This window comes from Chironomus tepperi, unplaced genomic scaffold (genome assembly GCF_022539635.2).
Source record: "Chironomus tepperi strain 1889 unplaced genomic scaffold, CSIRO-AGI_Ctep_v1 contig_445, whole genome shotgun sequence".
In the NCBI taxonomy this organism is placed as follows: Eukaryota; Metazoa; Arthropoda; class Insecta; order Diptera; family Chironomidae; genus Chironomus; species Chironomus tepperi.
The window spans coordinates 561,076-577,376 of record NW_027226567.1 but is presented as its reverse complement, the minus strand read 5'-3'; the positions used below and the strand labels follow the sequence as shown (position 1 = coordinate 577,376).

Sequence of the window (16,301 nt, the reverse complement as noted above, 5' to 3'; positions counted from 1 at the left end):
TTGACAATCAGCAACTTGTTGCATTTTCAGTCTTGAATCCCAGACTATAATCATAACGGTTTTTGAAAATTCAAACAAATTTTAAATTTAATTCGTTCATGAAATGTTTGTTCATTTTATTTCGATTTAATTATTTTAAATTTTTGTTCATTCAACAAAGCTATAGATGGATTTGAGTGTAAATGCACAATTGGTTAATAATTAATTAATGTCGAGAGAAACATGATAAAAATTGTAATAATTTATGAAGAAAAATATCAAAGAGTCGATAAATAATTTAAAAATATTGCTTCACAACGATGATAAGCGTAGAAATACTTGATAACATGATAACAAAATTGAACAACTTAAGCCATATTAATTCCCAATTTTTGACTAACAAGTTCGTAAGAAATGTAAGAAATTGAAACAGCCGGTAGAACTTTAATAAAGTTTGGTGTAATTCCACGATAAAGACCTTGAAAGCCTTCCTCTCTGACGATCTTCTTGAACATCGATGTCATTGTATGTTCACGAATTGGACTGTGAGCCATTGCAATGCCTTCATTAATTAAGCTGACATCGGCTGTTTTCACTTTCATTGCTTGTAGTTTCGTTCGTACTAAAGCTAAAGGATAGGACACAACCTGTGCTATTGTCGATGAGGTACTTCCACAAGCTAAGAGAAGCCACACTTGTGGAACTTGTGAACCATTTGTACTTAAGTAATGTCTCTTGAGTGTCTCGTAGACAGCAAGATCAATTCCAGCGTATGGAATAATACCAAGCAAGTTAGGAATATATCCACGATAGAAGGTTCTAATTCCTTCATTCACATAAATCTTCTTGACAGCATCAAAAACTCCATTATATTGACCAGTTTTTCTGATTGCCAGACGTGTCTTAAGAACTTCCAGTGGATAAATCGCTGATTGTGAGACACATCCAGCAACAGCACCTGATACAAATCTTTCAAATATTGTCAATGGACGATTTGTATCGCCGCGAATAAATCTCTTGACCTGCTCGTAGACCATAAATTTCAATGCAGATTCTGGTGCTATTTTCACAACATTTAAGCCATTTCCGCGCCATAAACTCCTCCATCCGCCTTCCTTTAACATATAACTAAAACACTCTGTCATTTTTTGTTTTGAATGGTAAACCTGTAACATGACTCTTAAACGATCAGCTGGTGCTGTCGATGTCCTTGAAACACCACCAGCTATGGCACCAGCAACTAAATGTCTCCACCATAATCCCGTCTTTAATTCTGTTTCTGTAAAATCATCCGGAACTGTAAAATCTTCACCAATATCAAGGTATGTGCTGTGTCTCCAATATTTGACAATATCATGAATATCTGTGGACGGTGCTAAGAGTAAGAAACTTCTCCATTCATTATAGCTTATATCGAGACTCCCATCCTTATCCATTCTATTAAATAGCCGCACTGCCTCACTATAATCCATATTTACGCCTAATTCTTTAAAAGTTGCAATCATCTCATCAAGCTCCAATTTCCCGTCATGATTTCTATCTAATTTTGAGAATTGAAGACGCAAATTTTTCTCCTGATCTTGCAAGTAACTAACAAACTCTTTAAGACTGACATCACCTGATGAATCTCTGTCTGACTTGTTAATAAATTGCTGAGCATATTTCTCAGACATTCCAAGTTCATCACGTAAATTATGAATATCAACACGACCATTATTATTTACGTCTAATTTCTTAAATATTTGTTCATATTTTTTAATATCCTTCTCATCCAATAGGTCTGACTCGCCCATTTTTATGTCTGTTATTTGGTTTATTCCTTAATAATTAATTTTAAGAACTTTTCACGACTTATTTTCGCTTAGATACTTCAACTATTACTATTTTTCATGCTAGCCTGAATTTATTTTTCTCAATAGCTGTGGTTTTTGTGACACGAGCGAGTAAGCTCCAACACTTTGGTACGAGATGTGAATCTTCTCTGTGTAAACTGACATGAGTGTATTGATTTTTCCAAAGTTAATCACTACTGACCTAAAAGAAGTGCGTGCGCAGAAGCGAGGATGTTTTCTTCCTTATTGAATATCAATTCCTACCATTTAATTAATTATATGGACGGTTAACCCACCTGTTTAGTATCAGTTGATCCATCAAATGCGCGATTGACATTCAATGTTATTCCATCAACGGCCTTCCAACTCGACTACACACAACTTCAAAAGTATTTTTAGAAGAGAGAAAAAAAAATATTTTTTTGTATTCTGTTCATTCCATACAGCTATTGTAAACACATATCTATGTAGTGATATTCACCCGTTGCATGTTAAAATCTGATACTTGATACTAATATGTCATAAACTTTAGTAACCTTCTTAATTCATTACCGACTAGTCGACTCAAAGTCTCACGATTATCAGTAACTAGGATGAAGGTTCTTTTCTTTCAATGCAGTGTCAATCATGACCTACAGAAGGGAAGATCAAGCCTGGAAAATTATAAATATAAATATAAACAACCGCAACGTGACATGATTGTAAGCAGGAAAAGTATTTTTTAAAGACTTTGGACTGTGTGCAATTTCAGTTTTCGCAGTTGTGGGTGCTGAATATTTATGTATGTATAATGAGTCATAAGCCTGGATTCTCTTTTGATGATTGATTTAGATGCGAATAAACACACGCATTAGAAAACAGACGGACAAGCCCATTTTAAGTCTCATGATGTTTTGATCATTTCTATTTTAGATATAACTAAGTATTGTGTCTCTTTATCTAGAGCGAAAAAATTGTTTTCTTTCCCTTACATCACACGCTTAATTCTTGTATCTCCTTGACAAATGTTTCGCATTGAAAATTTTTTGTAAACAATGTTCGACCCATTGATACTATATTTATTTACTCAGTTCCTTAAAACTTTTTTTTTATCAAAATATTTTGAATGCTTGTTATCAGCTTGGATTCAATACATGTGTGTTATTATGTTGTCCATTTCGTATCTAACTAATTAATGCGATGTTTTTGTTGTGCCAAAAGTCGATGACTTTGGTTATTGACACGGCTTATTTTGGTGAAAATTTGAGTGACAATTGACTATTGTCATGCTTTTGGGTAACTTTTGTGTCATTATCAGCTAAATTTCTGCATCAGTCATAGATAAAAGATTTAATGGGAAAACCCCGTGTAAAGTATGTGATAAAGCTTAGGAATGTGGAAGAAAACAGTCACAAATTAGTGGACAGTCATCAACATAATTAATAATTAGAGATAAACTCTATGTTTGGCTGTAGACTGAGTTTCGTGTAGCTGTAGACTCCCAGAACAGACCAACGCGTTTGCTAAGGTAGAGCTAGGTCGCCGTATTATCGATTTGACTGGGAGTTGTCCTGATGACACCATGACGGCTGCATTGACCCTCTAGCCTATATCCATCAGTAAACAACACTCAAGACACCCAAATACTTATCACATGAAACATTTCAATCAATATCCACACAAAAGCATAAATTGTAAAATCTATAGACGTCAAAAATACGTACTTACGTCATTAAACATCCTCTAACATTTAAATATCCATTGTTTATAAGACGAAAAAAATCAAAACAAACAGTTTGACCGGTAAACTTCTATTTTTAGACACACACACACATTTTATGTAAATGTAAGTGAACTACAAAGTCTAGCTTTAAAATCTACAATAAGCTTTCCTCTTTAATTTTCTTAAAACGGTTATCGATTAAAGCTTTTCCGTCACTAGCTACTCTCAATAAATTATAAATTTCAGTAATTTTTGCCATGTGGCTTGCGATCAGTTTTGATGTCTCGTCTTTTGGCTTGAATTGTCTTTTAATTATTAAAATTTCGGCAACATTAAGCTCGAATTTGGTGTTTAGAACAGAATTGGAAATTCCGGGTTCAAGAATAGTGAGTTCGGATAGTAATTGATTGCAAATTTGGAGCTTCCTTTGAATTTGGTCTAGCGACAAGTCTGTGGATGAGAATAATATGATTAGGAAGTGATAAAAGCTAAACAGAACTCGAAGCCTACTCAGATTTTGTATGGAAAAGACGATCCAAGTCTACTTCGATCGATTCAAGCCTGAATGGACTAAATACGTTAGAGCTAGTCATCAACTGGACATTAACTTGCCATCAACCAGTTATAACATATTTCGGTCCACTTGGGAGGGTTAAACCCCATCCAAAAGACCTACCTTCATAAAAGTACCCTTCAACATTTCCATAAAGCATGCACAGTGCATATTTCACATCCACCATGAACACACTCGAATCTGGCAAGAACTTCTTGTAGCTTTTCATAAAATTTTCACAGTCAACTACCGATCTCTTGTTCAAACGATCCAAACTGTTGCGAATCTCACTCATTAATTGAATTACTTTTGCGCCTGCAACTTTATGCTCGCATTTTATACATTTCCATTCAGATAAGTTTGTAAGTGGATCACAAGATGTCAGCACACCGTCTTCACATGTGCTACATTTGATCGATGATGAAAATGTATTTTTTTCTGTGGGATCTGTGCATCTTGGGCATACACAGTCAAAGCATTTTGCGATTTTTATTGCCATTCGTCTTTCAATAGTTGTCTTTAAAGGATGTGAGTAGCTTGTCAAGATCATTTCTCCTTTCTTTATCTGCTGTGTCGAAAAAACTCTCATTTCTAAATTTTCATCCACAAAATGTTTTGTATTTGAAATACATTCATGTGCCATCATAGCTGTTTCGAAGAAAATTCCACGTGCTTTTACCTTTTTGGATGAGAGGAAGACTTCAAAGCAATTTGTGTCTAAGATTCCAGCAATTTCCAGAATTTCCTTTTCGGTAATGTCAGGAATTCGAAGGAAGCTTAATATGAATGGAACTAGATTTGCTCGAAGCACATCATAAAGCTTTGTTGATATCCTTTGATCGAGATGTGAGACTAATTTTGAGAGTTTTTCGTACCTAAAGGAAAGATTGAAGGAGTTGATAGATTTGTTAGAGATTGGTCTAGGTAGGAATATTTCAAATTTGACACTGGGTACGGAGTTTCGCTCCAGACGCATAAAGGTCGTGTCATGACTGAAACCACACACGACATGCGGTTCATGCACAATACTGTTTCAGAACATATTCTAGTATAGAACACTAAGCAGAAGCTTTGTCTGGTTAAGGGGTGGGGTAGGATATGGGGAAGGAAGTGAGATATTCCAAACCCCAGTTCAATATCAAATCACTTACATTTTAGGTTGTGTCTTTCTCATCATAATCACTCTTAGAGGAACTATGACGCAATAGCTTGATTCCAATTTTCCTGTTGCTTTGATTGACGTTTTGAAATTCTTTTCGGACATAATTTTGCATTCTTCTACATGATATTCTGAGGTCTCACAGCTCTTTCCACATAACGGCCACGTGCATTTTGAACAATTGTAATAATTTCCATACAATGATTGATGGCATCCCAAGCACAGCACATTTGATATTGTCTTAGGTCCAATGACAATTGGTTTTTCACGTAAGATAATTTCTCCAGGCTTAATGTCACGCTTTGCAACCATGTAGCGTCCCAAAATGTCATTACATAAGATCTGGAAATTAATAAAGGTTATGAAAGACCTTCCAAAATATAATAATATCAGTTATTACATCATAGCACTTGCAATTCGTCTTATGTCCCTTTTTCCAATCAGCAACTTGATGATCTCGTGAGCAATAAAACACTAAATTGCATCCAGAGCATTTTTGCTTCGATTCAACACCACACACTGCACAGTTTTCCATTTTTTATGTAGTTCTGATACGAATGTGTCTAGAAACTGAATAAAAATATATTTTGGCTAGCTTATCGATGGAATAAGAAAGAAAAAAAGTCGAATAAATTCAATTCATTTTTAGTTAATGATCAAGTTTGAAAATAGCCTGGAGTAACGGGGGGATTAGAAGGAGCATTTCTATTAGGGGCGTATTCGAAGGGAGTGGGTAGATAGGGGTGGACCTGTACAAACAATTCAAACCTGTTCCTCACTTTCCTCAAAATATTTCTGGGTATGCCCCTGATTTTTATGTACTTATATAGACGTATAGCAACAACCCTCACCACAGTGGAGGGCAATGTTATGTTTTTCGCGGCACACATTGGTTGACTCGACCAAAACCCCACACGATATACGGTTCATGCCATTCCCAAATATTTTTGACCGCACACTATTGTGACGCTGCACACAGGATGCCCACCACTGGATTAATCCTAACCTATTCATTACTATTATTATTCTTTAACAGCCTTAAATTTTGAATTATTAACCCAACACTCTCGTACCCAATCGTATCGCAAACTGGAAATGTCACTCTGTTGATAATTATTTAAAAATAAACAAAACATATTAAAGTCATTGACTTTGTTTATAGTTCTACAAAAACATTCAGAATCTCAAATTTTGGCAGAATAAAATAGAATCAAGGTTAATTAGGATATTTAAATCCATACTTATTGACAAATATCCTACCTCACACGAGTCGTGTATATCTTCTTCCGTGCATATTTTTAGTTTAGTAAGTTAATCATACTCAAAACAGACATAACGACACGTCAAAATAGTACATTAACATCCATTTATTGTCAGTTCCGATGCTCGTTATTCTCTCTTTGCTTGTTTTTGCAGAGAAAATTTTAAAGCCTCTACTGCGTATGGAACGATTCTATCAGATATGTATGCTCTTGCATAAAAATAGAAGAAACTGGGGAGAATATTTAGAGCCAAAAGATCTTTAGTTGTCATATCTGATATAAAATTAAATTGAAAAAGACTTTTAATCTGATGAGAAATAATTTGTAGAATTTTAAAGCCTGCACATTTCGTCGGATATGCTTTTTATGTCAGCATTGCTTAATGTTTTTGCGAGTAACCACAAATTGTACGGGAATAACCCGATGTTTATGCAATTAATCTTACTTAATAAACAACAGATGCTAATAGAATGAAATCTGTGAACCGCAGTTTCTAGTAAATTATGGACCATGAGAGAATTGGATGTGAAATTTGTAAAATTCAACAATATTGACCACAAACCCGAGCAACATAAAGTAGTGAATCGCATTTCTCGCTGTAAAAATGAGTCGAAATTAGGCTTTCACGATTCCCTGTTCTGGCAAAGTTGACGGGACCGGGAAATCGTTTAAGCCTAGTCGAAATCAGCCGTTATAATGTCATCATGGCAGCTTCGCGTTACGGTTAATACGCCAACGTATCGGTGCCCTAGCAAACACGTTGTGCTGTTCGGGAATGTTGTTTTGCACACTTTTGGCATTTGACTAAATTTACTATCGCTTAAATATTGCCCGCGAAGAATTCTGAATATTTTGGGCAGGAGATTAACACTATTAGCGAATGTTGTCGTTTAGAATATTTTAAACTTCCTTATTATGACAATAAAATCAATAAAATGACACATTTAGCTCACTAGTGGGAAATCTGTAATAAAACTTCTAGTTTTAAGACAATAATTTTTTTAAACATAGTTTGAAGACCTCATTCCGTTTTCGGTTTCAGTCTGATGGAATTATTCAAGGTGTCATATCCGTATATCACGTAGAAAGGTTGTCGTTTCCGTGCCTGGAATCCATCCTTCATTTTAAGACAAAACTCTTAGGTGTCAATGTTAGACGTTCCATAATCTCTGGATGATCCAATATTCAACCAATCAATAATAAAAACAGGAAGCTCACTTACTACCACGCATTGAATGTCCCAATATATATCTATATATATAAATAAGACCCTTAAATTGATTATCTCGTAAATTATTTTACTAAGTGCTGCAATCGATCTTAAAATAACATATCGGATTTAAACTTTCTTTTTTTAATTCTGTGCCTTAGACTTAGCAAGTGACATTCTTGACCTCACTTTCTTAAACTTAGTTGCTAATTTTACTAGAGCTTCTCAAAGCATTATTACATTATAGATCAGAGATTCGCAACCTTTTATTTTTTGCAAAATACCTTGGTTGTAAACTTTGACCTAATCCGACATACGGTATATACTTCCGAAACAATTTGGCGACAAAGTAGTGTATCACGACACACAGGTTGCACAACACTGAGGATTTTTTTATATCCACTTCAATTTTTAAAGAAATTCTTTAGTTTATAACTTACTTTTTAAAAATTCAATCTTTGACCCTTTTAGATTACTTCTAATTGTTCTAACACTATCCTGAATACTTTACACAAGTCGGTTAATCGATCCAAATTCCATGCCGAATTTAAACCGAATGTTATACAATTAAATACTTTATATTTGTTTATTTCACCAATTCCAGCAACTTCTTTTGATCCACAACCTTCATATTCCCAAATTGGTCACAATAACAATCAAAACAAAAATTCTTACCTTTGTTAATTGAAACTTCACACTACGATATACACCGTTGCAGATCTTATGCCTCACTGCTAATTCTTCCTTGATGCTGTATCTTTTAATTCAATTCGTGTGCTATTGTTTTGAAAAATTACCCTAAAAATAGCTGCAAGAGAAATACAATACGTGCTGATAAAAAAGACATAAGGAGAGAGAACAACAATAAATTGAGTACGAAAAAAGAGCCGAGCCAATTTGTAAGTTTTGTGTATACGACAGTCTTACGAATTTTATTTGCGCGTGGACATGAAGGTTTGTTTACATACAAAAAATATTTTTTTTTCTTCTTCTTTTAAGCTATTGAGACGCATGATTTGACATATCTCATAGCTCATCTCGTTTATAATATCCAAGTTGTCGTGCTTCCTTCAAAGCAGCAATAAATGAGTTTAAGATTTCTTCACATGTTGGTTTAATTTCTGCGGCGGGTAGAATGAAAAGTGTTGGTGTATCTGGCGGTCCACGTAATTCAATCGTATATGCAATTGGAATATTATAGTTCGAGTACACAAAGTCCATGCTGTCACCGCTATTTGGATAAATAGTCTCAATAGAACTTCCGGTTTGATAAATCTTTCCATGTGTATTTTTTATGGCTTCAACCGCTTTCTCACCAATCTTTTTCAGATCATCGTAATTTCTCGCACGATCAGTTGTAAATCCATATGGAAACATGTACAGTTGACTGAAGCTGTGTAGTGAAAAGTAAGTCTGAATTTTATTTTTGTTGGCATATTCATCTAAGAATATTTTAATTGCACGAGCTTCTGGTTCTGAAAATGCTTTAGATCCACAGAAATCATAAGTACATTTCTTTGTAGATGATCCAGTTCCGCTCCAGTGGATGTCAAAGTTTCTATTGAGATCAACTCCTTTGCATCGTCCATAAGGCTTTGTATTTTTACGCCATAATCTGTCCTTCTCAAATGTATATTTGTATCCATCAGCATTGAGTACAGGAACAAAATACCAGTCAAAATTCTCTGCTAAGTCAACAACTTCTGGATCTGTGGAATGGATCAACTGATCAATGAGATATGTAGCTACTGCAGGTGATATCCATTCTCTTGCATGAATTCCAGCTTCAATAAATATTCCAGTATTTCCTGTCTGTTTGGATATCTTAAGTCCTCTAATTGGAAGTCCCTCATAAGTTGATCCAAGATGTAAAGCTTCAACGAAGTCATTTTCAGCAATTTGCTTGTCCATCCAACTGAATATCGTCTCTAAATGAAAGTAATGATCCCAATCGAATTCTGATGCTGGAGTATTTTTAGGCTTAACTGTGGATTCTTCATCATCAATCAACTTTTGTATGTTTGGTTGCTGAAAGCGACAGAATCATAAACATTAATTAATTAAAGAGCACTTGAAAAGAATACAATTTAAAGTTTTTATCATCTTAAGTGGATGAGACTGATATAAACGTGACTGATAAGATACTCACTAAAACTGTACAATCCATCCCATTACGCTCGACTATATCTTGCATTTCATATATTCTGAGGAAATAAAAGATTAAATTAATTTGTTCTTATAATTAAGTATGGAACTTACTTATGAGCAGATACGAGGACTGTCAAGTTTTGATCTGGCCTTAATGCATGTCCATAAAATGTATATGAGTCTGATTCCTCCTCCAATTCTTGTAATAAATCTACATGCTCAGCTGTTTTTAAAGTTAATCTTACTAAGCGATAATTATCGTATCTAGCTTTATTTTCATCCTTTCCGCACGACATCACGGCCGATATTAGACACAAACTTAATAATATTATACTTTTATCCAACATTTTTGATACTAGAACACACACAAGAAGCGATAAAAACTTTTTAACATAAATTTATTAATACACTTGCGGCTTCCTTGATTTTTTTGTAGAATCAATGTGTATTCCAGAGTAGGTAAACGATTAAATGATTATGATTGTGCCTTTATACTCATCCAATTGTTATATCATCTTTTTCACTTTGTAGCACTTAAATGTGTAGATAATGTAGTTTATGTTGGCATTTTGGGATGATAAGGCACTTGTATGTGACGCTCATCGAAAATGAGTATAGGATATTGCTGTTCATTCCATCTTAACTTTCATTTTTCTCATAAAAAGAGATCCAGTAACACAACTTCAGATCACATCTCTCTCCAAAGGAACCATTCCATATAAGCTAAATTTCTAGTCTTTCCAACTCTGTCGTATACTTTTCATTCATTTCCATGAAAAAACAATTCTTGATAATGTTCACTTTGTCTGTATAAGTGAGTGACCTTCACGCATTTCTAAAGAATTCTATGTTTAGCTTCAGAAAATTTTCTAGTCGTAAGTTAGTTATTCAATGAATTAGAATGGTGACCTTGAACTAGACACACATTTAGGAGTTGTTTACATACTGCCTTCAGCGGTGTATTCTTTTGTTTACAAAATATTGCGGCAGGGTATTGAACTTGAATGGCATCAATGTTTGGGGGAATCAAGGAATGTCATGACGGCGTCACCTTGATAATGCAGTATGTCGTAGCTGCAGCAATGTTGCGGCACCGATTGAAGTAAAGGAATTCATAAATTAAATAGAAACTAAGTAATACTTTAGAAAATGCGCATTAGTTCAGTGTCCAAAACAAAATTTTGACTCAATTCTCTCTGAGCAACTTGATACTCTTTACTCTCACTCTCTCGATCAGCTGATAAGGTGCATAATTATTTACTGATGTATTTTTAAGTACATTTATGTGTCTAATGACAATTTATCAACAAGACAATGCTTCCTATTCTGAAATGTACATGCTTTTCTGAAAAAATCTAATTTAATATTGTTTTCCATATTCCGGTTCTTTACTTGTTATGATGAAACGAGAGACTTTGTTTACTACGATGTCAATATAGCTGCGTCTACTCTAAGTAGTGTGCGAGATTTACACTTGATCATTTCTCCCGGTTTATTTACATACAAAAATCTGATAAAAATTATTTTTTTGCATTTAACTTATCATTTATCACACAAATTTACTTCCAACAACTTTTCATTTTATCGTAAGTGATTTCATTTGTAAATTACATCCAATTTTTGATATAATTCCATTAAATATTGCAAAATTAAAGAATTTATTCAAAAATTTGCTTTGTCATTTTGAAAACTAAGAAGAACCTCACTTACAGAATCATGGATGGCAAGGCTAGATACGATAATTACCGATTAGTAAGAGTGACTTTAAAGACTGATGATCACGTCAAATTGTTTCAAGAATTAGAAGCTGAGTCTGATTCTTATACATTTTATGGGCATGCTAGGAAAGTTGGACAAGATTTAACAATCATGGTTGCTGCTCATAAGTAATGCTCTTCATTCAATTTCATTTTAAGGCTATAAAACAGATTTTATGTCATTTAGAATTTATGAGCTTCAAGACTTGACTGAAAGATACAATTTTGAGTGCAAAGTTCTTGAATCCAACATCCAGAAGCTAATTGATGAGGAAGCAGCGACCATAAAGCCAAAAGATACTCCTTCATCGGATTTCGATTGGAATCATTACTTTCATTTAGAAACAATCTTCAGCTGGATTGACAAGCAGATTGCTGAGAATAACTTTGTTGAAGGTTTTCAGATTGGATCGACTTTTGAAGGAATTCCAATTAGAGGACTTAAAATATCTAAGAAAAGTGGAAATACAGGAATTTTTATCGACGCTTGTATTCATGCTAGAGAATGGATTGCACCGGCTGTTGCTACATATCTCATTGATCAGTTGATTCATTCTAAAGGTAAGGAGTCTATTTTAATCAGTTCCTCAATAGTCATCTTTATTTTGCACATTCCACAGATCCAGAAGTTGTTGACTTAGCAGAGAATTTCGACTGGTATTTTGTTCCTGTACTCAATGCTGATGGATACAAATACACATTTGAGAAGGACAGACTTTGGCGTAAAAATACAAAGCCTTATGGACGATGCAAAGGAGTTGATCTCAATAGAAACTTTGATGTCGATTTCGGAGGAATTGGTGCGTCAATGGACAAAGCAAGTTACGACTTTTGTGGATCTCATGCATTTTCTGAACCTGAGGCTTTGGCTGTGAAGAATTTCTTGGATGAGAATGCAAAGAAGTGCAACATAAGGACGTACTATACACTTCATAGCTTCAGTCAGCTCTACATGTCACCTTTAGGATGGTCAGCAGAACCTGTAAAGAACTATGAAGATTTAAAGAAGATCGGCGAGAAGGCAATCGAAGCAATTGAGAAAACACACGGAAGAGTTTATAAAACTGGAAGTGCCATTGAAACAATTTATCCCAGCAGTGGATCTAGTCGCGACTACGTCTATACAAATTATGACATCCCGATAGTCTTTACAATTGAGCTTCGAGGACCGCCAGACACACCAACACTTTTCATACTTCCTGCAAGTGAGATCAAACCTACATGTGAGGAAATTTTAAATTCATTTATTGCTGCCTTAAATGAAGCACGTCGTCTCGGCTATTATAAAAGCAATTAAATGCCTGATTTAATAAAAGAACTGTGAAGTTGATGAATTTTCCCAATTAAGCTTTTATTTACCATGACTAGCGACAGAATTGAATTTCATAGACATTCCAGTAACCTTCATAAATGGATTCGGTGGTTTAAATCGATTAGGACTATTGGAATTAAATGGATCAAATTGTGCCAAACGATTCCAATCAATTGGCATTTCAAGATTATGAAACATGTCATCAAACTTCTCATCGCCTTTCTCAATATTATGTGTATTGGATATTTCACCTGTGACATCTGCTTCTGTCAATATGTTGATATATTTGCGATTGTTTGGACTGTCTTGTCTAATTGACCATCGATTTGTTAGTTGCATTCGACGACCAATGCAGTCGATTGTTGTCATTAAAAATCTCCTTGAATCATCACTTTTACTCTGAATTCTGCATAAGTGTGGTGGACTCTTGCATTTGTAATTGGCACAAACCAATGCACCTATGTAATTATTGACGGAAATTGTTAATACTTAAATTTAGCATTTAAATCCATTAAATTTACCATCATTAGCCAATCTTATAGAATGAAAACTTGGATATCCTGCACCGAATCTCTGAATAGCTAATAATCGATCGGAATTTGCACTTTTAAAGTAAATCAATACTAGAAAGGTGATTTGAATTTTTAAAGCTCTCATCTTGTTGCATGTAGGTTTAAACCTTTACTGATAGTGTTTGTTTAAATTTCGGACTTTTATGTACTTCTGTTCGCATGTAGGCATGAAATTATTTACATTGCATTCAAATAGTATAAGGTTGTTCCTTTTGGGATGATTTTTTTCTAGCTTTTAAGGTTATTATTATTATTCATCAGTTTCTGGTGTGCTCGGGTGTTGTGTGGAATAGCTAATTGAATACTCTTAGATCTTAGATCTGGGACCCATGTCAGCTCTCATTCCAATTTTCAGCTAGTTGACATGTTTCAATGTCCGTTCCATAAAAAAGTGGACTTTGGTCGAATAATCAATTGTGATCCATGGCCTCTTCAGATGCCTTCTGAAACTGGCTCTATAGTTAGCTTCCAATTTCCAATACCAAGTGCAATACTTTCTGTTTAGACCTTTGTATTACTTAAATTACTTTGATAGATCATCACTCATCATATTCAAAGTTTGGATTTGCCTGTAAGTTATGCAACAAAAACTAAAATTTCTTGGAAGCTTTTCAATCCAATTTTAAGTTTTTCTCAGATTTCCATTAGCCTACTAGACACTTGATCCGTCTGCAGAGGTATATTTAGGATTTTCATTCAAAACTCGTGAGATTTTCAAAGTTTTAAACCAAAACATCACGATGACTACAGAACAAGATCATTAAGTATCTCCCATCGTTAGATGTACGGCAATATTTAACTGTAATACCTCAATTAATCCCTTAATTGTAATGTTTATTATCGTATTTCAAATGCAAATAGTATGCTTTGAAGAAAGAGAAAATTGTTTACTTCATTCAGTCGTTAGTTTGGAGCTGAATAGTGCATTACTTAATAATTAGTCTGGATTAATAATTAAATGGGAATTTCACTTCAATATTTTGCGGCGTTTTCGTGTAATTAATTGATTCCTTAAACAACCTAATTCATGGTTGAATAATATTTGTTGTATTTTTGCAGCTGCTCTTGGTGCTTTGAGTACCGGCACCGGTAATACATGCTGATTCATTCAATCAATCTTATTAAATTTGATCTAATTTTAGCTCTGGGATGGACGAGTAATTTGCAGCATAAAATCGTATTTTTCTCAGACTATGGATTTAAAGTTTCAGAACTGGACTTTTCGATTCTAGGATCAGTGCTTAATCTAGGTGCAGCTTCAATTTGTGTATTAGCTGGATTAATGATAAATCACTACGGAAGGCGTGGAACAATGATTTTAGTTCTAATACCATTTATCCTAGGATGGTGTCTTCTCATCACAGCAATCAATGTCTCAATGCTAATCATTGGAAGGGCACTACTAGGCATGGCGTGTGGTGTGTGTTGCGTCAGTTGTCCAGTATGTTTATTTTGATTATTTAGTTCCTAGTTTTTAATTTATTTTACTTTTGGTGTCAGGTTTATGTTGGCGAAATTGCTGATAAAGAAATTCGTGGAAAATTAGGCTCATTTTTTCAGCTATTAATTACAACAGGAATCATGTTCGTGTACATACTTGGAGCATACAGCAGTTCTCAAATTACTAGTTCTGTTTGTGGATTTATTCCTGTTTTGTTTGGAGTTTGTATTTTCTTCTGTCCTGAGTCGCCGACATTTTATGTGAGTAAAAATTGTAGATTTTAGCGAGACTTTTTAGATTTATTCCATACGTTTGCTGTTTGGCTAGCTTTGTTGATGACTTTTCAATAGTTTACAGCACTTGAATTTGCGAATTAACTGAGAATTCCGATAGAAAGTTCTTTTTACACGCTTTTATTTTTTCACATTTTTATTGAAATTTTAAAACCGTACAAATGTTTCAACTTTCAAAACCATACAAATTATATTTACTGATAAACTTTTATATGGTTTTAATTTTAGGTTATGAGAGGAAAGCATGACAAAGCTATAAAATCTCTAGCAAGATTTCGTGACGAATCTGCTGACCTGTATGCAGAGTTAAACTATTTGATTGAAGAAGACGAACTTAGAAGATCTCAAAATGTTAAAGCTGCACTAAGAAGAAAATCATCAATTAAGGGAATGGTTATAGCTTTGGGCTTAATGTTCTTTCAACAATTATCAGGAATTAATGCTGTAATATTTTACACCACAACAATATTTAAAGATGCCAAAATCGAAATTAAACCTGAATTTGCCACAATTGTTTTAGGAATTATTCAAGTTGCAGCGACATTTATAGCAACCTTAACAGTCGATAAAATTGGACGGAAAATGTTACTGATCATTTCTGGCATATTTATGGCACTTTGCACATTGGTACTTGGAGTTTATTATGGATTGAAAGAAACAGACGTTGATTCTGTCAAAGGATATGGATGGATAACTCTTTTATCATTGTGTGTGTTTATTATTGCATTTTCGTTAGGTTTTGGACCAGTTGCTTGGATTATGATTGGTAGGCTTAATAGACGATACCTTAAATGCCATATATACTTAATTAAACATGAATTGCAGGTGAAATTTTCACATCAGACGTAAAAGGATTTGCAGGATCAATGGCAGGTACTTTAAATTGGTCGCTAGCATTTGCAGTAACTGCCGTGTATCCTACAATTCGTGACTTAATTGGACCATCAGCATGCTTCTTAATATTCACTATTTTAAGTACTTTGGGAATTTTATTCTCAATATTTATAGTTCCTGAAACTAAAGGTAAGTCATTGGCTGAAATTCAACAGACTCTAGATGGAAAGTGAGGATATATAAATAT

At 34.2% G+C, this 16,301-nt stretch overlaps 4 protein-coding genes, 1 long non-coding RNA gene and 1 pseudogene across 6 annotated transcripts; 3 read left to right on the top strand and 3 right to left on the bottom strand.

The window, feature by feature from the left end:
* Positions 1-230: 230 nt before the first annotated feature.
* On the bottom strand, positions 231-1,959 carry LOC139098299 (mitochondrial adenyl nucleotide antiporter SLC25A24 pseudogene; annotated as a pseudogene).
* A 1,661-nt stretch (positions 1,960-3,620) lies between these two features.
* Positions 3,621-5,760, bottom strand: LOC139098471 (SET domain-containing protein SmydA-8-like). The gene is made up of 4 exons (XM_070650694.1): positions 5,626-5,760; positions 5,218-5,567; positions 4,190-4,941; positions 3,621-3,963 (listed from the first exon to the last, which is right to left on the bottom strand). Exons 1-4 carry the CDS (start codon positions 5,758-5,760, stop codon positions 3,668-3,670), a joined length of 1,533 nt encoding a protein of 510 aa, XP_070506795.1. The 3' UTR covers positions 3,621-3,667.
* Positions 5,761-8,246: 2,486 nt separating this feature from the next.
* Positions 8,247-9,939, top strand: LOC139098141 (uncharacterized). 2 transcript variants are annotated; one of them, XR_011545150.1, is made up of 4 exons: positions 8,247-8,596; positions 8,697-8,961; positions 9,027-9,104; positions 9,221-9,939. It is a non-coding gene; the product is annotated as an uncharacterized lncRNA (long non-coding RNA). The 2 variants fall into 2 exon arrangements; XR_011545149.1 differs by having other exon boundaries at positions 8,697-9,104.
* Positions 8,594-10,345, bottom strand: LOC139098140 (zinc carboxypeptidase-like). Its single transcript, XM_070650262.1, has 3 exons — positions 9,957-10,345; positions 9,847-9,901; positions 8,594-9,725 (listed from the first exon to the last, which is right to left on the bottom strand). The coding sequence occupies exons 1-3, from the start codon at positions 10,190-10,192 to the stop codon at positions 8,724-8,726; spliced, it is 1,293 nt and encodes a 430-aa protein (XP_070506363.1). The 5' UTR covers positions 10,193-10,345; the 3' UTR covers positions 8,594-8,723.
* Positions 10,346-11,561: 1,216 nt separating this feature from the next.
* LOC139098470 (zinc carboxypeptidase-like) lies at positions 11,562-12,949 on the top strand. Its single transcript, XM_070650693.1, has 3 exons — positions 11,562-11,731; positions 11,790-12,163; positions 12,223-12,949. Exons 1-3 carry the CDS (start codon positions 11,562-11,564, stop codon positions 12,897-12,899), a joined length of 1,221 nt encoding a protein of 406 aa, XP_070506794.1. The 3' UTR covers positions 12,900-12,949.
* Positions 12,950-14,444: 1,495 nt separating this feature from the next.
* Positions 14,445-16,287, top strand: LOC139098466 (facilitated trehalose transporter Tret1-like). The gene is made up of 6 exons (XM_070650682.1): positions 14,445-14,481; positions 14,546-14,575; positions 14,629-14,927; positions 14,987-15,187; positions 15,449-15,986; positions 16,046-16,287. Exons 1-6 carry the CDS (start codon positions 14,445-14,447, stop codon positions 16,285-16,287), a joined length of 1,347 nt encoding a protein of 448 aa, XP_070506783.1.
* Positions 16,288-16,301: the final 14 nt, after the last annotated feature.

Coding starts and splice junctions, on each gene's coding strand:
- LOC139098471 (XM_070650694.1), bottom strand. CDS start 5,760: ATGGAAAACTGTGCAGTGTGTGGTGTTGAATCGAAGCAAAAATGCTCT. Junction 4,942..5,217: donor AGAAAGACACAACCTAAAAT/GTAAGTGATTTG, acceptor TCTTTCCTTTAG/GTACGAAAAACTCTCAAAAT. Junction 3,964..4,189: donor TGAAGGGTACTTTTATGAAG/GTAGGTCTTTTG, acceptor TCTCATCCACAG/ACTTGTCGCTAGACCAAATT.
- LOC139098140 (XM_070650262.1), bottom strand. CDS start 10,192: ATGTTGGATAAAAGTATAATATTATTAAGTTTGTGTCTAATATCGGCC. Junction 9,902..9,956: donor GTCCTCGTATCTGCTCATAA/GTAAGTTCCATA, acceptor TTATTTCCTCAG/AATATATGAAATGCAAGATA. Junction 9,726..9,846: donor GGATGGATTGTACAGTTTTA/GTGAGTATCTTA, acceptor TGTCGCTTTCAG/CAACCAAACATACAAAAGTT.
- LOC139098470 (XM_070650693.1), top strand. CDS start 11,562: ATGGATGGCAAGGCTAGATACGATAATTACCGATTAGTAAGAGTGACT. Junction 11,732..11,789: donor ATCATGGTTGCTGCTCATAA/GTAATGCTCTTC, acceptor TATGTCATTTAG/AATTTATGAGCTTCAAGACT. Junction 12,164..12,222: donor TCAGTTGATTCATTCTAAAG/GTAAGGAGTCTA, acceptor CACATTCCACAG/ATCCAGAAGTTGTTGACTTA.
- LOC139098466 (XM_070650682.1), top strand. CDS start 14,445: ATGGGAATTTCACTTCAATATTTTGCGGCGTTTTCGT. Junction 14,928..14,986: donor TGTGTTGCGTCAGTTGTCCA/GTATGTTTATTT, acceptor TTTTGGTGTCAG/GTTTATGTTGGCGAAATTGC. Junction 15,188..15,448: donor CTGAGTCGCCGACATTTTAT/GTGAGTAAAAAT, acceptor TTTTAATTTTAG/GTTATGAGAGGAAAGCATGA.